The sequence below is a fragment of the Phoenix dactylifera genome, chromosome 3 (genome assembly GCF_051530095.1).
Source record: "Phoenix dactylifera cultivar Ajwa chromosome 3, Ajwa_hap1_PhDact_Kaust_v1.1, whole genome shotgun sequence".
Lineage (NCBI taxonomy): Eukaryota > Viridiplantae > Streptophyta > Magnoliopsida > Arecales > Arecaceae > Phoenix > Phoenix dactylifera.
Window position 1 is genome coordinate 49,049,233 of NC_143192.1, and position 24,113 is coordinate 49,073,345.

Here is a 24,113-nt window from a genome sequence, read left to right on the forward strand (position 1 = left end):
TGGTTCCGAAAATAGTGTTGATGAGGATCGAGCGGCTACTTTGGAGCTTCCTGTGGGGGTCGTATGGAGGGGGTCATGGGACGCACTTAGTGGCACGGGAGAGTGTCTGCCTACCAGTAAGGGAGGGTGGCCTCGGTGTGTCGTCTCTTGTGGAGAGGCACGAGGCGTTGATTGTCCGATATGCAGCTCGATTCATGTTGGAGCCGCAAGGTTTTTAGAGTCAAACCATGGCTGCCAGATATGGCCGAACGAGCACTGTAGGGACGATTCGTAGTAGGCGTCGTTGCTCATTTATGTGGCGAGAGATCGCAAGATACCTGCCCACAGTTGTGGAGAATACTAGATGGTTGATAGGCGATGGACGGAGTATTGATGTGGTTAGAGACCCATAGGTGGGTGCCCTACCTTTGAGACTATGGCTGACTATGGTTGATATTGAGGCAGTGGAAAGACTGTGGGTCTGCGACCTCTTTGTTCCGGGCATGGCTGCTTGGGATGAGGCTAGTTTGGGTCACACCTAGCTGAGAGGGTTCGGTCCCTTCCGATTCCGGGGTATGCGAGTCCGGATACCCGGGTGTGGAGCACGTCGTGTAGGACCGGAGTGAGGGTGGGGGAGCTCTCCCGAGTGCTCCGGCCATAGCATGAGCCAGGTCCGGAGTGTGCCTAGGTCTGGCGCCTAGGCCTCCATCGGAGGGTCGCACTGTTCTTATGGAAGGTCGTATGGGATCGGCTTCCGACGAGAGCAGTACTTATCAGATGGGGATTGAGGATGCCCCCTGAGTGCGGGGCATGCGAAGCCGATGAATCGGTGGACCATGCACTGTTTCAGTGCAAATGGGCGAGGGCGGCATGGCGTGCGGCAGGGCTGCTATGGGAGGGTTGGTCTCAGGGGGACCAGTTCTTACGGACCATCCGTTGGTGGTCAGGCAACCCATTGACACGCCAAGAGGCGGTTAGAGCGACCTGCACAGCATACCAGATATGGCTGGCAAAGAATGCTCGAACCTTCGGGGAGCAGAGCATGTCGCCAAGGCTCGTGGCGGAGAGTGCCCAGGCGGCAGAGATTAGTCATTTTCCTCCTTAGAAGGACTTTTGATAGCTCGAGATATCTGGAGTTCCCATTCTGCGTTAGCAGCTTCTCGTACGGTGTTTTTCACCTAGGAATCCCTACCCCCAAGCTTCCTCAAGGTCAATTTTAAATGAGTCAATGCTGGATGGTGGCACAAAGGGTAGCGGATTTCTTCATTAAAGACCCGAACTCCAGGGTCGTGGCAGCAGAAAGCTGTCAGTAATTTGACTGCATGGTTCCTGGAGCAGAGCTGAGAGCTAGTTGGGGGATCTTCGACACGCTCAGCGTGTGCTCTCAGCTAGTTCAGTCATTTTGGAGGGTGACTCGGCTACAGTCATCAGCAGGATCCAGAAAGGTCCGAGGATCGGTGCTGCTGACTATCCTTTGATTCGCGATATCTGAATAATGATGAAGGACGAAGGGGTGGTCCAGACGAAGCACGTGTTTAAAAAAGCCAACGAAGCTGCAGATTGGATAGCTACGTATATGGCTAACCATGCTAATAGTACTCTATGGACGGAGGATGGAAAACTACCTCGGAAGCTCCGTGATATTTTGTTTTTCGATTTTATTGGGTGCATCTATATACATGGTGTATAAATCACCCAGTCTAGCAAAAAAAAAAAAAAGCAATCAAGAATAATATCCAGCCTATTTATGTATCAAAATCCATCAGAGATGCGAAAAAGAAAAGGATAATCTGGCAGTTCACGAAAACATTCGCACTGTTTCAGCTAAAAAAACAAAAAAAACATTCGCACTGTTTGACCAGTCTTCTTGGCAATGATAACGACAAGAATTGTCTATGTTCGAGGCTTGGAGCTCTTTATGTGTTCAAAAAATCTGACAAATCTATGAAAACTAGTATTTTTCACAATAATGAGATCTGGCAGGCATAACAAAACAAGCAACGAGAGTGAGATTCACAAGAAAAATGCGAAGCAAACCACCCATTCATCTGCAATTCTGATTAGGAAAGCTTGTTAGATGTTTGGAGCAGTAGACCCTTTACAACAATTCTTTGTAAATATTATAAAACAACCCATCCATGAAATTCGTTATGTAATCAACATGTAAGCATGCAAATGATCGGAAAGGATCAACAACTTTCAGCAATGCTGCACACTATTTTTCTGCAGATATTCCTGAAATCATGCAGGTGGACGACAGCTCATCTTCAACAAAACCTACCCAAGGATTCCAGAGATATGTATGCACAATGATCGCTCACCAGCAGAGTTTCCACCATTTGCAACATAGGCAGAAAGAACTGCCATGACCCCTTCCATCTAGGCACAAGATGCTTCCTCCAAATCGCAACTTCTATTAACACAACTAACATAGCTTCAGGAAGAAAAAATGGGGTAATCCTTTCGTCAGCGCTGGCTGTGCCCGAGGCTAGTGGCAATTGCCATCTCAAACTTCATGCCCACCATCAAAATCACCTTATAACTAGTGTGCCATGATGTAATTGTGAGAAGCAAACCCCTCCAACCTGCAGTTTTTCATGCACAAGACTGCAGAGGCATGTGTCAGCACAACCATGTTGCCGGACGCAAAGAACTTATCCCATCACAAATAACATCCCCCTGTAGCTCAGCCATTGTAATGAAGTTTCTGGTTGGGCGAGCTCTGACTTTGCGGATGTGGAGGTTGCAAATTTTGAGGCTGAGTGTTGTAATGAGCGAAGGGTTGAGAATAGAGAGGATTCATCAGGCCCTGAACAACTCAAATAATTAGGACTTCATAATTTACAAAGAAAACAAATTAAGAATTCCAGAAATGAGCACCTGCGATTGAAGAGGACCAGGTCCAGTCATGCTAAAATGGCTCTGAGACGACTCATCCTGTGAAGGGTCATTGATTCCTGCTTGGGTTAAAAGACCTTGCGACCCATGAGGCATGTAGTCCTGGATAAAACATTAATGAAGATTCAGCCAAGAAATGAAGGATAAAAACACAAGACTCTTTTCAGGAGCTCATTTAATTGGGCAGGAACAGAGGAGTGATTTTGGAGTCCACCTACCTGCGATATGAAATCATTTCCGGTGCCCAAATGGGAATATCCTGGCTGTGAATTCTGGTTCAAGTAACTCCCTGGGAATCCAGCCTGTCCTTGAGCAACATAATCAACACCATAACCACTCTGAGAAGCCTGTACAATGCAGCAGAAAATTGTTTCACTTGAAGCACAATCTAGAATCCAAGCAACATAAATGCTGCAAGGGCTTTCTAGAGGAGTAAAATAAAAGGTCATTTGATTGAAACATAACGTTCAAAACAGACATTTGGGAAAAGCACAATAAAGTCATTTAAATATGAGCACTCCACAGCCGGTTTGTTTTATGTTGCTTTCTAAAAAAGTCCTTTCTGTAACTTTTAAAAGCCAAAGTACGTCCTGTTGAAAGTAAGTGTTTTGCTACAAGAAAGTCAACAGTAGTTTTAGGAAAAGCTAAAAAAAACTAGCTTCTAACTTCTTTTGTTGTCAACAGTAATTTAAAAAGCAGAAGCTGCACCAAAAACACCCCTAGACTCCTAGAAGAAAGTACCACTCAAATCTAAGTTGTCACCAGAGATCAAGGTTTGAAATGAAATACTGTAGTGTCATGTCTCGGTAACGTACATACTGCAATGTGCCTCGATATCTACTCATGGTTCATCCTATGTTTGAAATACCGTGGTATGGTACAATCTACACCCTCAGAACACCACCATATGGGGAGTTCATATTGTGGTACAGTCAGTTTTAAAAATTTTGTGGGAAATTTTGAAACATTGCATACTTATGCAAAAAATACACATCTCAAACAGCATGATAGAAAGTCCTAGATAAGCATATCATATCATGATACATGCACTTCAAAAAAAAAAAAAAAAATCATCCACTAAAACTTGCAAAATGCTAGGAACAAAAAGCATCTAAATTCTCTGAAAAAAAAACATATATAAGAATAATTATCAGATATGTAGAACATGAAGGTAAAGTTTCACAGTACAGGCAAACATGACTGAAGTGCATTGCAGATTAAAAACATAGGGCAAGTCATGCACTAAGTTCCAGCATAATTCTACTGAGAGAATCAAAAATGAGGCAACCAGCATTGTTGACAAGTCATACCAAGAACGCTTATAAGACATATAACAGGTATTAATTATCAAGCAGAAAATACAAATGATCTGACATATCTGAAGTAGGCATACCCAAAATCAGCACCATTCACAAGTCGTACTAAGAACATCTATATGGCATGTAACAAAGTATTAATTATCAAGCAGCAAATACATATGATCTGACATACCTAAAGTTGCTAGATGCACCCAAGGCAAAAAAATTAAAACTTATAATCAAGTTGCCAAATTTCTAAAATACACAACACACAGGCTACACTATTTCCAGGTTAATTGAAAACATATGCATTGCAAACCAGCTGAATGCCTGCTGGAATATCCATGCCATGATTAGGAACCATCAACGTTAAGGTACAATTACTACTATCATGGGTATGTATAATACTCCTTTTATCACGTCTCATATCATAAATTTGCTAAGGATAATGCTCCAGCATGTTTGTGCCTAGGAAAATCATGAACTGTAACCCTTCCAAAGCACTCACCCACCTAAAGAAATTTTCTGGGATGAGCAATGTTACTTGTCCGACATGGTTCAAATATTGCTTCTTCAAAATTATAATGGTACAAGTGCACAATACTAAGGCCAGATAGTATGTTCAAGCCAGATTAGGAATCAAAATATTTTAAGAAAACATGGAAAATTGTGAAATGAAAACAAAAGCTTGTTGTAGTTGAAAAACAGCCCAAAAGCAAAAAGGACAATGGGCCTGGGAAAACATTAAAAAGAAAGACAACAATGAGAAATGCCTGAAAAATATAATGGTAACATCTGGTATGATAACGAAATACAGAACAACCCTGCACCCTTCTTCTTCTTCTCCTCAAATCCCATGCAACCCTTATTAGACCATATTCAAATAAAGAAAATGAAATAAGTGAGAGGTACACAGGGCAGGGCAGGGTGTGATCAGCCGATATTGAACTCCGAGGTGGCTATCTGCTATCTAGTATTATCCATCAGCAAATTTGAGAACAATGTCCAAATATAAAAAATAGAAAGAACACGTACCAATATAAAAATTCAAAGAATCAAGATGGGTTTTCAGGAAGTTTTTTCATTTAGGGCGTGCTTGGATGCAATTCCCATGGTTCTCCATGGGATTGGGGTATTTCCATGGAAGTCATCAACCTCACAGAAATAGAATAATCAAGTCTGTTACAATAAGATTTTAAAGATCCAAAAAACTATTGAAAGAAACAGATTCCTCAAGAAAAATAAAATCCACTCATTTTGGATTTTTATTTCCCACATTTGGCGAGCAAGGTGCATCCCACTATTTCTCAAAACAAAACAACACCCAGTTGAAGCCAAGCAGCATGCTCCCTCAGCCCATCCTTACCTCATCTGCCCTCTAATCTTTCCATCTTTTACTCAAATGGGTACTTCGGCTTCTGATTTGCAGGCATGAGCCTACCAATCCCCCACCCCACAAAAGTGGAAAAAAAGGGGGCAAAAACATGTTTGGAATTAAGGTGGGTTGAAAAAGGAAAAATAATTGGAATTAAAGTGGGATGAAAAAGGAAACAAAGAAGAAACAAGTTTTTTATGGATAATTAAAGAAGAAATAAGATAAGAAAGAAAGGAAGACGATGAAGAGAGGGTTATATTCTGGATGTGTCCACGTGCTGAGATATCTGTCATCATACCTCCTTTTGGCTTTTCTTTGGGAATGGCCATTTATTCAATGTATCTGCATGTGATTGCTATATGGGTTAGAGAAGGAACGGTGCTTAAGTTTTTAGTGCTTTCCCCCCTTGAGATAAGAGTTTTGCTCGAAATAAGAATATACTTTCCTATTTCAACTTCATTGCTTCCCTTCGACAACAAAGAATGCTAGCTGTTCTCTTGTTTGGAAAACTTGATGCACCAGCTTGCAATATAGTTGTGTTGGACTTGTTTTCAAATATTCAAGATTTCTAAACTTTCTTTAGGTTGACATAATTTTGTATGCCCTGTCATTTTTTTTAAAGAAAGAAAGAAATTGAAGATAAAACTAGATTGAAGTGGTAAGACTGGACCTAGAGATTCTTGCATAAATAATTGAATTTTAACCATATTATATGGTTGCTAAAGAATTCAATACCAGGACTCAACAGCCTCATCCGTTTAATTACCCCTCTGGGGGCACGGGGAAGGGAATAGGACATTCATATGGGTATAGCGTAATCAAGGGAGGAAAGCAAAAAGAGTGATTGATCAGGTATCATTTCGATCCTGATAGAAGAAGAGTACGCGCACTACGGTGCCTTTCGCTAACCTCTTTTTCCCTGTCAGCAAGCACCCCATTCAAAGGATCAGATTGAATCTTTTTGTAGATAGTTTCCAACTCAAAGCGTATAGAGTTCACATATCTTTTGATATTACCGTCAGTCTCTCTGTTCCAAAGCTTGAGTGCCTTTTGGCTTCCGGTTACCAGAAAAGGGGCCTTCGCCCAATTATATGTCTTCCGGTTTACAAAGGGGCAACCTCTACTCTAGGGTTTTACAAGAGGCGAGCCCTTACTATACTATACAGGAGCTTCTCGCTTCGCTTTGAGCGAGGGTGTGATGCTGAGGATTGCTTCTTATTACGTCGCGTCGAGTCAAAGGTTGTTTGTTACGTACGTAATTAAAGGGCACGTCAGGCACTGTGCTTTCAGCCAACGAGCTTAACTACTAGATGCTATTTCGACATCATAGACTCCTTCCCCTGGAATAGTGGAAGACTTTTGATCTTTTAAGGATTAGTAGTTCCTGATCCCGCAAGTAAGTTCGTTAGCTAGGCTAGAAGTACTTCTGGCCCGAGAGTCAGTGAAGGACTTTCTCGGGGAGTTCCTGAAATCATAGTTCTCACTACGCCGCAAGCCGCAAGAGTAGGCTTTTTGGCTGCTTGTTGCTGATTAAGAGCATCATTAATTAGCTCGAATACAGGGAACCCGCTGTGACCGAGAGGTCTAATGTTCTGTATACGATTTTCTGGAACGAGTAATAAAAGACCAACATATGTCGGGGAGGCCTCCGCTGATTGTGTACGAACAAAATACGAGTCCAAAGGTAGGGTAATAAAGGGTTTAGCTAATGGCCCTCTCCCGAATAGGTGTGAATTGGTTGGTGCAGCATAGCATGAGCGGCTTAGTCTTTCGCTACTCATGTGTTCCTGCGCTAAAGCACGAAGTAATGAATAGTGAATGTGAAAAAAAAAAGGCTTCAAAGACTTTCTCGATCATCAGTCTAGTCTCGTTGATAGTCAAAAGAGTCAAAGTAGTCGCTCTGTCAGCAAATCATCTCTCTTTTTTGCTCTCCTCCTTAGCGAGACGAGAATTTCTTGTTTTTCGCTAGTGGGATGGGAAAAAAATGATCTTTTTCTCGGGTTCCATACCTTGGGCCTTTATGTTCATAACGACGTCATGCTCGCTTTTGGTACTCCGAAAAAACAAATCTTGATCGAACCCATATTTGCCCAATGGATACAATCCGCTCATGGTAAGACTTCTCAAAATTTCCCATTTTTCACTCAACGATGGAACTTCGCTTATTTGATTTTTTGAAGATCGACGAATCAAATGATATTTCTGTTCCAATTTCTGCCGCTTCTTCTCGATTTTTGGCTTTGCCCAAGGTTGATGGTGTTGGCTAAAAAGGGGAAGAGAGGAATTGATTAAGTTCAAAAAATCGGTTAGGAATCGTACCGCTTCTTTGAACCATTTGCTATCGACTCCATTCCTCTTCATCTCGTCTATACTATTTCAAACAGATTCGTCGAGGTCTGGTTAGGAAAGAACAAAGGTTGACGCCGAAAAACAAGGGGAAGCTCTTCTCCTCTATGGAAAGAGAGATCGGAGGGTTGAATCGGATCGGGGAAGGAAAAGAGGAAGAACTCCAGGGGCTTCAGGTGCACTCATTACCATTAGCTAGATCAAAAGCGAAAATCCGTCTTTGTTTACGGCTCAATTGCTCTCGCTGCTTATCCTGCCACGAAGAAGGGTTGTGATAAGAAACGCTCAATTTTTCGTGCGAGCTAGGTTACCGGGATAAATCCTCTTCCCTTTTTTTATGCTAATCGATTGAGTAGTCATAGGAGTCGCATTACTGCTTCCCGAAACTGACCTGCTTACACTGCACTGCTTCTTCCAACAATACTGGAAGTGGGGCTGCCCTATATGGTCAAGCCAAGCAAAAAGGGAGTTTCCTCTTTGTACTATTTTAGTTCAGATTTGACTGATCGTATGACGAAAAGGGTTGTCGGTTAACCAGTAGAATCGGAATTTATGGATGAATAATTGAGTTTCCTTCTTTGTTTTGTCTTTTGCCGTCAATTTCGTCGTAGCACTCTTGGACTCATTGGTGGGGGACTAACATGACTATGTTGATTATCAGTTACCCCTCGATCAAGAAAAGATGTACGAAACTAACAGTTAAGATTGGTAAATTTCAGAGGATTCATCTTGTGACAGTGGAATACTAAACTCCTTAGTCCCGTACCCTTCCTTCCTGAGAACCGCCCGAACGAGCAGGTTTTCAAAAGAAAGCTTCCATCAGGGTACAAAATGAAAGGGCAACTGGCTGATCCCGGTGGCAAGCGGTTTCCATAAGGAGAATGGTTGGAGTTCTACTTTTTTGAGCGAAATCTGTCTTTCCGACGTTTGATTTAATCCATCCAATGCATTCGAAGATCCAGCGTTAATTCGTGCTACCAGTTTTCGAGGATATTGATTCGAAAACAGAGGCACAGATTACAGATTCAGGTATCCAGACGATAAGGCTTTGGGCTCACTCTTTCACACTAGTCGAGGCAAGCAATTCTGACTCCGAAAAAAGAAGACTATGACGACGCTTTTTTTTTTAGAGGCGTGTAGAATGACGGCGATCTTCTAGGTCAATTTTTCGCTGCATTAAGATATACCGCTTGGGGACTTTTTCCCCATCTTAGCCCCCAACCAATTTCTTACATAACCGATTCTTTCCCTGAATAGGTTGCTAGTGTTCGGTCCTGATCCAAGATGAGGAACCAAACCAAGTCGTCGAAAGTCTTCCTCAAGTGAGTACTGGTCCACCTATCCAGTATGTGAGTGAGGAAGGGCTCCTATTGAAACGCTTTCCCAAATCCGCCACTCACTCATTGGTTGGTGTTCCATTCTGTTATGTTAGACTATGCCTTCTTCAATTCCATTCTTCGTCTCCCTAGTCGCAGTCTTCTTGCTGGCCCAACCCAACATGCATTTTAGAGATTAGGAAATTATCTTACTGTAGGCCTAGACAAAGAGACTCTTCTTCTCCCTGCCGATTGATCCGAGCTCCCGCTCTCCTCCTCAGGCAAGAGCTACGGAACTAAAGCACCAACGGCTCCTCTTCCGGCATTGGCTACTGGGTCTGAACTCCTAAATAGATCCTTCTTGGCTTGCCCACTCTATTGCTATTGTCGCCTTCCAGCCCGCCTTTGGGTGGCTTTCTCTTACTCGTTCTATGGAAAGGGAATCCGGGTAGTTGTTTTCAAGCGTGACCATCAATCGGGTTAGAAAAGAAAAAGGAATTTCCCTTTTTGGAAAGTGCTAATTGAGCCGTAGATTGTGAGTGAGCTTACTGATTGATTCAAATTGCCTCGCCCTTCTAGAGAGTGATGGCTTATTCATCGTTAATTGACGGACGAGATGGCTTTGTCACCAACGCCTTCTCCCATTTGTTTAGTCTACTTCCTAAGTTACGAGCATCAACCCTTCAGGTTTCTAATCTTTGGCTTCGGGAAAAGAAACCCTCTGGGTTTCTTATCCCGAGCATTGAACCGAATCGGCGGCCATTGATTCATTAGATAGAGGGACACTTTCCTTAATGAAGGCAGTGAGCTCAGTAATTTGGCGACCCTTTTCTTTTTTTTCAAATATAGTTGGGAGACTTTCCCCAAGAAATGGGTACATAAAATGAAAAGATCGGAACATGGGAATAGATCTTATACCTATTTTTTTCAATAAGAAAAGCGCTTCCCCAGATCCCACAAAAGATCGTTGACAAGCCTGATCCCTAATCGTGGAATTGTGACTTTCGCTCCATTTCTGCCTCAGGAAAGATTATTTATACTGATACTCAAAAAAGAATTTTCTCAAGTAATGGGGACACTATAAGTATTCCATTAGTTATGTATCAACGTTCCAACAAAAATACTTTTTTGCATCAAAAACCTCAGGTTCGTGTCCAATTCCGAAGTTAGTTCTATACATATGACCAGCAACGAGAAAAATAAATGCAATAGCTAAATGATGATGAGCAATATAGGTCAACCATAAACTTTGCGTTTGTGAATGGAATCCCCCAAGTATGGAGTATAGCCAAGTGGTAAGGCATCGGTTTTTGGTACCGGCATGCAAAGGTTCGAATCCTTTTACTCCAGATTATGAACACCCGATCGGATTTGTCAAGAAGACAAAGAGAACTGGGCTTTTCCAAAGAATTACTGCAGCTTTCCCACCCCCTTTATTCAAAAAAATAAGTTGACTACTTCCCGACCCCTTCGAGACCATTCACCAAATATATTGGATTAGATAGAGCCGATGAAGAAAAGGAAAGCAGGTCAGTTTCATCGGGTTATTTCCATTCGACGTTTGGATCAAGGGAATCAGAAATCGAAAAAAAAAAAGACTCCCGTTTCAAAAATGGAACGTTCTAACTTATCGTTAGACAACATCGAATTGAACCACCATTTTTCCATAGAGTCTTCTTGCCCCCTATTTGATGAAAATACAATAGATGAATAGTCATTCCATGAATAATCATTTATGGAGTTTTTTTCGGCTTTTGAGTCAGGAAATCGCTCCACTTTCGGGCAAGTCAAGTTAGGGACGCTCGTCAGTAGAGCTTTCAGTTTGCTTTCTATAGATTGAGGATATTTTGAAAAAAGGGGGGGTACCCCCACAAAAAAACCCTCAATATTCTAATAAAAAACGAGCTTTACATCCCCCACATGATTGGAGATGGAAGGATTGCCTCGCCCTTCTAGAGAGTGACGGCTTATTCATCGTTAATTGACGGACGAGATGGCTTTGTCACCAACGCCTTCTCCCATTTGTTTAGTCTACTTCCTAAGTTACGAGCATCAACCCTTCGGGTTTCTAATCTTCGGCTTCGGGAAAAGAAACCCTCCGGGTTTCTTTTCCCGAGCATTGAACCGAATCGGCGGCCATTGATTCATTAGATAGAGGGACACTTTCCTTAATGAAGGCAGTGAGCTCAGTAATTTGGCGACCCTTTTCTTTTTTTTCAAATATAGTTGGGAGACTTTCCCCAAGAAATGGGTACATAAAATGAAAAAATCGGAACATGGGAATAGATCTTATACCTATTTTTTTCAATAAGAAAAGCGCTTCCCCAGATCCCACAAAAGATCGTTGACAAGCCTGATCCCTAATCGTGGAATTGTGAAGGTTTGGACCGGTACCCAGAACCCAGATTTTGAGAAAAAAAATGGACATACCGTGCGTACCCCTTACTCGTACAAAAACTATTTCATTGGCTTAATGGCAGCAGTAAGCACTTTTTTCCTTCATTCATTTTATCTCTCTGCTGGCATCATGGAAAATGCCAATTTCTTTTCCCATAATTGAGTCTTCCATCCGGCCTCCTCCATTTTTTGGGCTTCTTTGAAGATTGAGGAAAAAATAGGACAATTATGCCATTAGGAAGAAGTCTTCTACAAAGGGAAAGCCTGTTACGAGTAAGTGGAGAGGAAAATCTTGTCTTGCGGTCGGCCCGGTTCTCTCTCTTTCCCAGCCGGCCCTCTCTTTCACGCTGGTGAAGCAGCCCACGCCTCTTACGACGCCATCGCGCAGGGGTACGCGTGAGTAGCGCGCCTTCACGCAATCCAACGAGACCAAGGCTTGGCTAACCCTTGCTCCGGTGGATGGTTTCCATCTCAGGGCCCTAGTGATGGACTGAGACAAGCTTTACAAAAGGGCTTAAAAGAGTTGTTTGATAAGCTTTCACTGAACTATCAGCCCTAGCTTCCCGCAACGGAAAAAAGACGGATTCATTCTCTAAGCTACGGAATTGCTTTCGATGTCAAGAGTTCCTCTTCCAATGCCTCTTTCATCTTCCTCAAACGAGGAGAAGGAAGTAGAATACTTAGAATGCCAATGCTTTTCACACCTTCTCTTTATCTTTCAGTTCTTTCATTGGAAACGAGCAAGGTCGGTTGATTGAATGATTCGAAAAATGAAAAGCAGTAGTACTTCACCTAGAGAGAGAAAGCCAATAAGACCGTGCTAAGTAAGAGACGGAAAGCACTCACTGTGATGAATAGTTACGTACAGATCTGAATCGAGAATAGCAATTCCATTTCTGGAACCACAGATATAGACTTTGAAATGGTGAGCAGCTACCCGACGGCCGAGATGTGCGTTCGTACTAAGTAATTTAGTTGGCGAGTCAGTCTTCCTTTGTTCAGCAAAAAAAAAGAAAAAATCCTCTGTTCCTCGTATCGCGCGCATCTATCGAGGTCGGTTGGATGGGTTAGCAAATGTGCTAGTAATCATTCTTCATCACTATAAGGTCTTAAAGAAAGAGTCCGATCAAAGGGAAAGGGGACATCCCTACGTTCGGCATACACATTCACAAGTTCCATTCGGTACCTTTCTCTAGATGGAATCCCGATTCGACTTTGAAATGCAAGAGCAAGAATGCCATGAGGGAGCCCTATCTCAGAAATGCAAGGACAGATCCCACTTTCTTTAATCGAGCAGGTAAGGGAACCGTATGCCTGTAAAACCTTTTTCGCGTTAGGTACGTGCTTGCCCTGTCCGCTCATCTGATCGAGAATCTCGAATCTGTTTAGCCTTGCTATCATCTGCCGGTCATCCCTTTCATTCAATCTGCGTCCCCCTCGGGGGGATATCCGGTGAATAAGTCTACCTAGAAGGGGGGGAGTGCTTTCTGCGCGGGTGCGTGGGAAGCACTTCATTCTTCAATTTATTCCCCCTGTGAGGGGGGGTAACTCCGGAGTGAAAGAGGCCATGGACTACTCAATCAATCGGACAACCCAGCCCTCCGAAAGTCTTGTTGATCCTTGTCACGATATGTTTTATTTCTTAGGATACTATAGTGATACCTTTTTAATTTCCCTTTTAAGCTACGATGAAAGCTTTAACCTGAAAGACTAGTTAAGTAGCCAATTTTAAGTCAAGCTAGATTATAGTCCAGTGTTCGACTAATTTTGATTATGATAACTTTTTCTGGCACATTTTCCTAGAATTAGCCAAACAACAAATACCAAAAGATACCATGGTCAAAACTTTCTTGGTTTTCCCTTCCAGCATCATTCTAATCCTACATTTTTTTTAATTCTTTGGTAATTTTCATCCAAATATCCAAACAGGTCCTTAAAGGTTCCAACTTTCAGGGACATGGTAACCAACATAATGGCTGACGTAGGGGGTTGCGGGAGCAACCTCTAAGTCCCACTGAAAAGACATCCAATAACATGTACATTAATGAGAACCTGACTTATTATAAGCCCAATTTGAAAAGAAAATTAAAACAAATTATTGTGATCTAAATAATCAGGGAACGAGCAGCCCATCCCTAGAATTGCTGTGACCAATGGTCTTGTATTGAAGAGTTAGAGAGGTCTATAAACGATTGTGGTCTCGCATAATAAAGATTGCGAGTCAAACCACAGCATGTTGTGTTTTAAGGCATGTTGGGCCTTGGTCGGAGGGTGCAACCTCTCTTACATGCATGTCTTCGACATTCGACATTATAAAATGTGATGTCACATGATTAGAAGACAAAACAAGAGTATGGATGTGAGGCCTAGCCTCACTGGGCCGCCTGTTGGCCCGACCCCACACCAAGGAAAGGCCCTCTTCCCAGAACAGGGCAGAGCCCTGTTCAACCATGCGGAGGAGGAAGAGTCCTCCACCGCAAACACTGTCGGAGGCTAGGATAAGCCTAGCCTCCACTCTGATCGAGTCTATTCGTCGTGATTCTCGTGGCGGAGCAATGGCCCCGGGCTTATCTCTTTAGAATTTTTTTTCCTATAAATTCCCCTCTTCCTCCGCAATTGATCCACCTTTGAGCTTCGCTGAGCCTTCTCTTCCCTCTCCTCCCTCCTTCTTCGGTGCCCAGCTTGCCACCCCGACAGAGTACCGCCTTAAGCCCCCTTTCACCTCTGGTTTTGTCTGAGCGCTCCGTTACCTCTGTTCCGAGATCTTCCCCTGTTTCGAACTCCGCCGCCGCTAGCCACCAGACCTAGCCGCTTTCGGATGAGATCCACCACCTCCGTCGCCGGTAAGCTTCCTTCCCTCTGCTTTTTGATTCTTAGCCGAATCGAGCCTATTTTCCCTTCCTCTGTTTCAGGCTAAATCAAGACTGCTCTCGGTCTTCCCTCCTCGTCGGACGCCACAGCTGCCGCTGGGTGCCGGCTACTGGCGATGGATGGTCGTCGACCACCAAGGCTTGGCCGCTGCCAGACCTTCTTCCCCGGCCAATTCCTCTCTTCTCCCCTTCCCTCTCTTCCTTCGCAACTTCTTCTTCTTCTTTGTTTTTATTTGTTTTTCTTCCCATTCTTTTATTTAATTATTAAATCCCTATAAATATATGGCATCTGTTGTTCTTCCCTAAAATTGCTAATTTCTCTTCCTGGCCCATGGTCAGATGTTGTGATGGTTTATGCTACTATGACGAACAAAATTCAGATCCCTGACAGAACCCGAGCTGAGATTCTCTCTCCTCTCCCTTTTTCTCCCTCTAGACAGGCTCAGGGATCCTCATGCAGGCCTTGTTATTCTTGTTGCTCGGATCTAAGTCGACCCAATTTGGAGATCCTAGACTGCCCCGGCATCCAAGCAATAGACCGGCCCATTACCTCAACCTCAGCTAATTTGGCCACTTTTGATCTTCACTTGACCTGTTGAAACTTTCTTGCTCGGACCGACCTAAGCAGTCGAGCACTGCCATACAACTGACCTAATTTGAGGGCATGAGGTCGTTCTCCAGTAGTGTTTGATTTTAACTTCGCATGACTTATGGAATGATGATGAAATTTATGATGTAAAAAAGGTGCACCTGACCCATCTAACTAAAGTGGAATTTTGAAGTGATAAGAGATAAGAAATCTAATGCTTCAAAGCAAAAATTGCCGAACCGGTACCAGATGCCGTACCGATCGGCGCTCGGACCGGTTCAAACTGAACCAAACCAAACCGGTTGGCTTGGTTCGGCAATCCTTGGTCTGGTTCACACACCCGCACGCCGTATTTTTATTTTTTTGGAAGTTCTCTCTCTTTTCGAAATTTTTCTATGAATTTAAGTCTAATTTGATAGTTTTTGTTGTTTTCTTGATGTTTTTTATGCTTTCTGATGTTTCTATGATCCCGGTTTAAGCTAGATGATGTTTTTTGATGTTTTCTGTAGCAAAATTAACCGAACTTGGTGCGAACCGACTGGTTTGCACAGAGTCCTGGCCAAACCGTACGGAACCATCCGGTTCGCTCTTGTATCAGCCGAAATTCCTGTGGTTCTAACCTCATAAAGACCGAAACTGTTTTCCATGCACGAACCGACCTGGTCTGACCGGGCGGTACGGCCCGATTTGGCAATCCTTGCTTCAAAGTATATTTTTTGAATTTTTGGTAATATGATAATTATTTGATTAAATATTGATTATGATATCTGTTTTATACTTAGTTAAATGGGTCAAACATGTTGATGTTAAAATAGTAATTATTTTAAAATATACTGTGTTATGTTTCGAAATCTGAAAAAAGTGAAAAATCTGTTATATAAATATGTATTATCAGCACAGTTATGATCTGTTCTGGCCCTGCTAATGGGGATTATTCGTTGGCCCTATCGACTTATAATCTGTGAGAAACTGGTTTCGACACCGCGCCACCGGTGACTAAAAATAGTGGTTTTGGCACTTTGTGCATTCTGACCCATGCCACTACGTTACGTGGCCATAGTTTGATTTCTGACTTCTGATTTCTGTTATGGCATTTCTTGTGAAAGCTATAGTATATTTCAAAAGCAATATGCATTATTTGAGCAATGATTTATTTTCCAATCAATATTATGTTTTTAACTAAATTATTTGGCATGCTTTGACCCCACTTTAGGGTATTATATTGCTTACTAGACTAGTGTAGCTTATTATTATGTCTTTGTTTTTCATATTCGGATACATGATTGCTCGGGACTTGGGGAGTGCGCTAGTTCTTTCGAAGATACTTTCAGTCATTAGAGTTTTAGTCAGTCTAGTTAGAATATTTTATTTGGATTATGTTAGTAGTTAGCAATTGTTGACTTGTGTCACCTTGAAGATATTGCAAAATTTATTTGAATAAGATGTTGATTAAGTAAATTTTCAGAAATAATTTTTGTTTTGATATGATCTGCAGCTTTGCATGCCTGTATGGTCCACTATATAGCTGTGCGGCGTCTATCGCGCTCCGGATTTGGGGCGTGACAATGAAAGGGGCAAGTAAAAATCTTCAAAGAAAAAAATGCAGTTGCTTTGGTTGATGAAAGCCCAACATAGATGCACGGCAACCCACATCGTTCCTCACATGCAACTTGCATGCGATATGGATAAATAACAAAAAGAAATTACAGTGGAACCTGTCCTCCATTAAGATAAGTTCTCATTCAAATTTCACATTGAATTTATTAATGGACCTTTAGAAATCCAAAGAAAGAAAAATGCAGAATAATTACATACCTGTGTAGAGAAATCCGTAACATTATATGCAACATGTGATCCTTGACTTTTAAAGTCATCCGCCAAAAAATCCTGATAAACAAGGGTAAGTCCAACATTTGGCAACACTAACAAAGAACCAGAATAAAGAGAAGCCTAATCTGTGTGTGCACATCTACCTGAGACATGCCACCCATAGAAAATCCTTCACGAAAAGTTTGACTGAGACCTTGAACCGGTACCTGGAGGAAAGTAAGCACAAATTCAAAATGCAATCAAATATCTACGACTGGAATGTTGGATAGTGGAAAGAAGGTGGGAAACCTGTGTCATTAGTCCTGTCTGGGATAATGGACCCCCAGCAGAAGGCTGACTGTTTGGATGGTCCAAGGCAGGGAAATTAAAAGCAGAACCGATACCACCCAAAGCTTGTTGGGAGGTTTGCTGATGTGCAAGGTGGCCACCAATAGGGCCACCAGCATGACCACGACCAGTCCCAAAACCCCTATTCCCAGGTTGCGGGACCTGTGAAACAGCTCCGATAGGTCCATGAATAGCTCCACGAGTTGGAATTGCATACGGCTGAGAGTGGGGGCCTCCAGGGAAAGGTGGAACAGGGATTCGAGATAGAGGATATCCCGCTGGGTGCACACCAGGCTTATGAGTACCATTTTGCGGACCAAATGGCATATAGGAGTGACCTGATTTGCATAAAAGTCGAAGAATTAGGAGAGCAAAATAGCAAGATAATAAAGCCTGTTCATACATTCATAAAAGCAGCATACTTGACATGAGAGACACAAAAGCTTGAGACAATGTAATGAAAATGCTCAGCCTCTGGTGAATGAAATTCGGATCAGATATGAAGCATATCTACTCATCCAACAGGTTTAAATAGCATACCTTTACCGCGTCCACCCCTCCTGTCAGCATTAGGGCCTGAAGAACTGATGGACCCAAAGTTATCAGAATGCATGATCCCTGGACCACCCCCAAGGAAAAGTCTACGGTCACTGTAAATCTGTTGGGCATCAAAAAAATAGCGATTAGGACATTATTTCCAATCAAATGCTGGTTCAGCAAGAAATAACATGTCACTATACAGATCTAATTGAAAAGAGCATTGAAAGTCAAGAAAATGCCATAAGACATCCTTTGGGTGTGGGCAACAAACCTTTTTGGGCTTTTGAAATTGTATCATACTTTGCTTCAAGTTGTTCAGAGGCCCTTCTACGAGGCATTCATGCTCCTGTGAACATAAAATTATTAGAAAGAGTCGGCTGCACCTGCATGTGCTTAGTAGTTAAATTCTGTGTGGATATGGGCATGAGAGTTTGCTCACCACACATAACCAAGAATCCAATTCGACAAGAGGAACAAAATTAGGTCAGGACATGTAGAATAAAGAACAATATCAATAATATTGTATTCATGATTTTTATGGATTCTTTTATATTGTAAGATTAGATAATTAATGCAAACTATTTCTTAAAACAGTCCATCCTCTGCATACAATCAAAAAAGTGCTTCTTAATTTCTGAGTCCCAAATTGTTCCCAAATGATTATTTTATAGTTTTACTGTGGCATTTTGTAATGAGTACATAGAAAAGTGAGTTTTCAGGAGATCTTATAAAGTGCACACAAGAATTCTGTTGTCCCAATTGTACCAATCCATAAACCATAAAATCAATGAATTTGATAAGCATCTGAAGTTTCTGGCACAGCAAACTTGCAGATACATATTGACTGGGAAAATTCAGGTTGGATATGAGAATCCATGCGGCACTGAATCAAAGGCTTCGGCAAGCAACGTCAGCATCCCAAAAAATCCATTTAGAAGACCCACAAAAAAAAACACCTTCAATCATCACTAATTTTGATAGGCACTTAGTTAACAAATAGTGATGAAGAAATTTATATAAATAATCTAACTGGTGCATTTCCTTCATGATTTATGTTAAAACATTTAATTTTAGTTCAACCTCCACCAAATTCATGAAATGAATAACACTGCTCCAAAGGTAATTTCCCTAACTGATAAGGCGTAACGAGGAACCCTTTTTCACTGTGGCTAAATTATTGTCTAGTGAAACAAAAGACAGTGAAATGACCAATAAAGACAGCCCAACCAGAATAAAAAAGGTTAAGCATTGTCAATATTATTTTCTTCAGATGACAGCCAAACTATATGCCACCAAATTGTCTGCATCAATATTTTCAGATTCATAATTTTGACTTCCACTGAATTTCTTAATGCACTCTGAGGGTGTTCTTGGTCGCGTCAGAAAGATCCAACCTTTTCCTTGGATACATGACTCCAGTTTACAAAGCATCCACAAAGATCAATCCTCCAAATATTACAAAGGTGTCCCAAGCAAACCGTTTCATATAAGCCTAAAGGTGCAATTACATGCTAAACATTTCTTTAGGTCCATAAAGTCTTCATAAGTAGGGGTCTTCATAAATAATTCTGAAGGCAAACCACCTTCAAGGGGAATTCTATAGTTGAACCACATCATCCCAAAAGTAATTTTCCAAAGAGCTTCCCTCCTCTGGAAAGCAAGTTTAACACATTTAGTGAGATGAATGAGTTCACCACGGGAAAAATTATCAACTACAGAAATCTATGCTAAAATATCCTAGCTTATGAACATAGATGTATGAATTCACCTAAGCAGATAACAATAATTTCAACCCAAATATAATCAAAAATGTATATATATAGCATATTTTAATTGTTTCTGCATAGCTAGCTCCTATAACCAATAGCAAGGTCCGCAAAATCAGTACCGGTAACTGTACCGATAAATTACTGATTATCGTACGGTCGGTATGGTATGCACCTATACCAAGATAGGCTTTCAACACTTTGTTCCCACTCCAACCATCCAAAACCGGGCAGTATGGGTGTTATTGGGAAGTTTCGCTTGGTACGGTAGACTTTGACCAACAGGTTTCAAACACCAATTGACAAAAAGATCTCAAATTCTCAACTTTCTTTATAATACTGGTTTTAACCAAACATCATTGGTACTTACCAACAGTGAATCCCAATCAGTCCTCCAATTATCTTAACAAGAACAATTGATCAGCACTGAGAAACTACCAATGGTAATAGTGTTTGTTCCAATTAATCAATTTTGCTTAAATCCCAAGTTGGCCCCGAAGACTGAGAGAAGAACCAAATTCGCGATAGCAGAGGCATCTTCCAAGTTAATGTTGCTTTCATTGTGCATTGACAGGCAATGAGAAAATTAACATTATTTCATCTACCTCATGTGAAACCACTCCCACTTTCTCAGAAAGGATGTCAAGTTCTCCATCAACCTCTCAATCATAACCTTATAATTTCCTAGACATCACATAATAGACTAACAAGTTTGAAGTTCTTGAGATTGAGAATTCACCTCCTAGAAAATTGATACATAGTGCAAGAGATAAACTTACAGCCTCTTTAGATGCCCGAATAATCCATCCACCAGTAAATTACGATTGGTAGTTGTCACCACCTCAATAGTGCGATGGAAAGAACCACTGGACAGGTTTGGTTGGCCTCCAAGCACTCAGAAACCTGCTTTTTTAGAGATAATAGATTCCATTGAAAAGATGGTTTTCATTACCCTATATAACAGGAATTTAGGAGCCCAAGATTTCCCTCATCATAGAAGAATATCTCTCTGCCCAGATAAACAAGGGACCAAGCTTGTTCTATTTACTATATTATACGAAGTTCATGTAAAAGCCCACCAAGAAAACAAACTGCATGAACTTCTATCAGCACTAATAAGAAAAAAGCTGGACACCCCATCTCCAAGCACACTTAATCTCCTTGACCAATTATAATCATGTTGGATTTAGTTCATTCGACACAACCTAAGCATTAGTGAAAAATAATGGGGTTGGGCAACTTAGAGAAAACAAAACTGTAGAAACAAATTTAAAGAAGAGATGGTGTGGCTTTGCATGCTTCGCATGGGCACCTAAAGAGGCATGCAACACATAGCACATGCAACAAGGAACACACCCATCATTTTTATTTCATTCATGCATGGTATGTCGTACCGTACCAAACCGGACAGTACAGGACATACTATACCATACCAGTTCAGTATCGGTACGGAAGATGAAATTGGACAGTATGAAGCATATCGTATTATACCAGTTCGGTGCCGGTATACGGTACGAGAGGTGTACCGACACTCGGTACGTTGTACCAGCCCCATACTGTACCGTATCAACACGGTGATAGTGCAACACCGGTACAGGGCTCGGTACCGAGACGGAATACATTGCATTCAAGGGAATCAAAAGTTCATATAATGAATTTTGTGACTTAATCTTATGAACCTTCATCTCATCATGAAAATGATGTAGTCAATGTTTAGACTTAAGAGTATTTCAAGAAATTGTTGTTATTAAAGAAATTAGAAATGAACAAGAAACAAACTTGTGAAAAATGATTAGTCATAAAATTCAAATATGCTGTATTAAAAAAATGCATAGACATATGAAGCTCATAATATAACATGTAATCGCTAGCTCATATAAATTCAATCCATTTGGAGGATGCAAGTCATGACTCAACACAAGATTGGCAGTCATGCAAGCCTAAAACATATGCTTGACATGCATATGCAACCTTCAGCAAAAGAATAAACAAATTGGGCATAACTAAGCATCTTAAAAATAAATAGCACAATCAAATATTTTATTCTTTTGCCTATATTCCTGGTTGTGTAATAATTATATAGCTAAATGGATATGAGAACAGGTACCTTGTAATGTGTCAATAAGCTATTCCATAATGGTTGTTTGCTAAGGACTTTCGGATTCCCCAAAATAACAATGCCATAACGAGCTCGAGTTAGTGCAACATTCAATCTGCGAGGATCATTAAGAAATCCAATACCCTGAAAAAAATACAAACAAGGAGCAAACACCAACAATCTCAAATGTTAACATTCCATAAACTAGCAGCCATACACATAGCAAATATAGTTATCCAAACAGAAACGATTTTTTAGTAAAATTGAAAAGCCGATGATATGAAATTCAAGAAATCCAGAGTCCCTCCTTGATCCTAAAAGTTCTACAGCATTAACTGCAAACTCTGCAAGACAAGTACTAATCATGGGATTTCAACCAGCATAACCTTATTGATCTTCAAGAGCCTATCAAGGTTGCTACAATCTGGAGCAAATTTCAAATATGGCAGTGCAAGAAATGTTTTACCAGCCTATTAGCTGGAATTGTTGAAAGTGTTAACCATAGGCATGATGTAGGCATATTGCAAGCCATCAATAATTACATTCTTATCCAAATATATTGTAGATACAGCCCAGCAATATGCCTTAGAAACCAGGAGTCCCAAAGAATACTGGTGACCGCACACAAGATGTTCTTCAATGCAAATGTTACAGTAAGTTAGAGTTTGATACCTATATGAAGAGTTTATGCTAAAATGTAATATAATGTGTTATAGAAAAGTGATTTATGCTCATCTGAATACTTTCTAGCTATTACACAAAGGCCTGAAGTTGTGAACCTAATGTTCAAAGTTCATCATTCTTTATGTGCACTTTATACACGATGGTTAATGAGACACTGTAGAAGATTTGACGTAACTGCAAAATTATAAGAAGGGAACCACAAAGGGAGAATTGGACAGTAGTAAGGGAAAAGAGATATCCAGCAGGGCACATACTAAATGTGGTTTTTCCCATTTGGAACAAAGAGCCATTTATTTTCACATATTTGATGATGTCTGGCTCCTACTCAAATCTGGGTGCACAATGGCATATTTAAAGATCCTTTTTCTTTTTTATTACTTTAATAGTTTTTGGATATGTTAACTGAGAATATGCCAACTCCAAGTTAAGGCATCTATCATCACATGAAAAAGTAAAAAAAACAAACAAGTTCGATGTTGAGATTCTAATCAACTATCAAGATCTCTCAAAGCAATTTGGGCCTCCCAACCATGATATAAGGTCTTCCACAACATCTTAACATTCAACTTTTCAAGCCTTTTGAGATATTGGTACAAATCTTGAAGTCAACAATAGATGAAGCAAAATATATCACTCTTTCCACAATGAATGCATAGGTAATCTGGCATCAGACTGCTAAGAATTTTTATATGACATACCCCTACTCCAGGTCCTGTTTGTTCCCCCTGCATCCAACTCCAACTACGCACCACTCCCTATCCTCATCAACTTTTCAGACCTTGATATACAGACCCACTATAAAAATGCTAGCTATTTGTGAACAAGATGTACCTGGTAAGTAGGCATTCCTTTTCTCTCTCCTCGAAAACCAGATTCTCTCTTTCAACTCTAGAAGGCATATATCAAACACATGCACGCTCACATGTGTTTGAGTTCTAACTTCTAACATGCAAAATTGCATTAATTGAAATGTACCAAATACCATCAAGCTACATTTTCCATATTTTTGTATGAAAAATATACATTCCACAAATACACAAGCTAGACAAAGTGCAAATTCATATTCAACAAGACAAACTAATGGCTGACAATCACCTATTTTGTTTTCCTGGTCAAAAGCCTGTGAACTTGTTATATCCTTGCACTCACCAAACTATCTCAAGAATTAGCCTGTTTGGAAGCTTTTTGGGATACAAACTAGATGAATTAAAAAAATCACGCAATGTAGATACATTAGGGAAAGCATATAGCTTATTAACTAGGCTCCAATTCAAATAGGTCTGATTCAATTATCTCAATATAAAAAATACTTCAAATATAATAATGTACCTTAAAAGTCACCCAACGATTAATTGCCATAAAAGGTAGATACACGCAATTTCTGATTCACCAAAGTACAGCAAATGGATGCATTATCGATCACCTTCAGTGCTCATATTTTATTTTCTTAGTTAAAAGAGCTTTAAATTCAACATATCCTTGCAATCACCAAAGCAGCTCAAAATTTCGGCTCTTAAGAAAGCTCGGCCCAAACAAGCCAGTGAGATTTTACTTTCTTCAGTAGAGATGTGCTAGGAAAAGATTGTAACTTATAGGTAGCCTCCTACTCATACATGTCCAACTAATTTATCTAAATGCAGATTATATTTGATAAATGACTAAGTAGATTAACATATAATTAACTTATTATGACAAGCATTACTCCAATGTCATCCAATGGCATCAAGTGCAATTAGCAATGGACAGAATCAACTGAACAAAAAACCTTTCTGAAGCATTTTCTTCATGAAATGGAGATTG

General features: G+C 40.8%; 1 protein-coding gene across 2 annotated transcripts in view; it reads right to left on the reverse strand.

Annotated features, from left to right (window-relative positions):
* Positions 1–2,004: 2,004 nt before the first annotated feature.
* LOC103703577 (regulator of nonsense transcripts 1 homolog) overlaps positions 2,005–24,113 on the reverse strand; it is a 33,264-nt gene continuing 11,155 nt past the window's right edge. Inside the window, exons 21-29 of one of the 2 annotated variants that reach the window (XM_008786484.6) lie at positions 21,639–21,773; positions 18,037–18,111; positions 17,766–17,883; positions 17,187–17,563; positions 17,042–17,104; positions 16,884–16,955; positions 3,096–3,224; positions 2,860–2,979; positions 2,005–2,788 (exon numbers count right to left, since the gene is read on the reverse strand). In XM_008786484.6, the coding sequence (XP_008784706.4) occupies positions 2,666–2,788; positions 2,860–2,979; positions 3,096–3,224; positions 16,884–16,955; positions 17,042–17,104; positions 17,187–17,563; positions 17,766–17,883; positions 18,037–18,111; positions 21,639–21,773 (1,212 nt within the window). In that variant the 3' untranslated portion in view covers positions 2,005–2,665. The remainder of the gene's footprint in view (positions 2,789–2,859; positions 2,980–3,095; positions 3,225–16,883; positions 16,956–17,041; positions 17,105–17,186; positions 17,564–17,765; positions 17,884–18,036; positions 18,112–21,638; positions 21,774–24,113) is intronic. The other variant, XM_088718786.2, reaches the window with a different exon arrangement.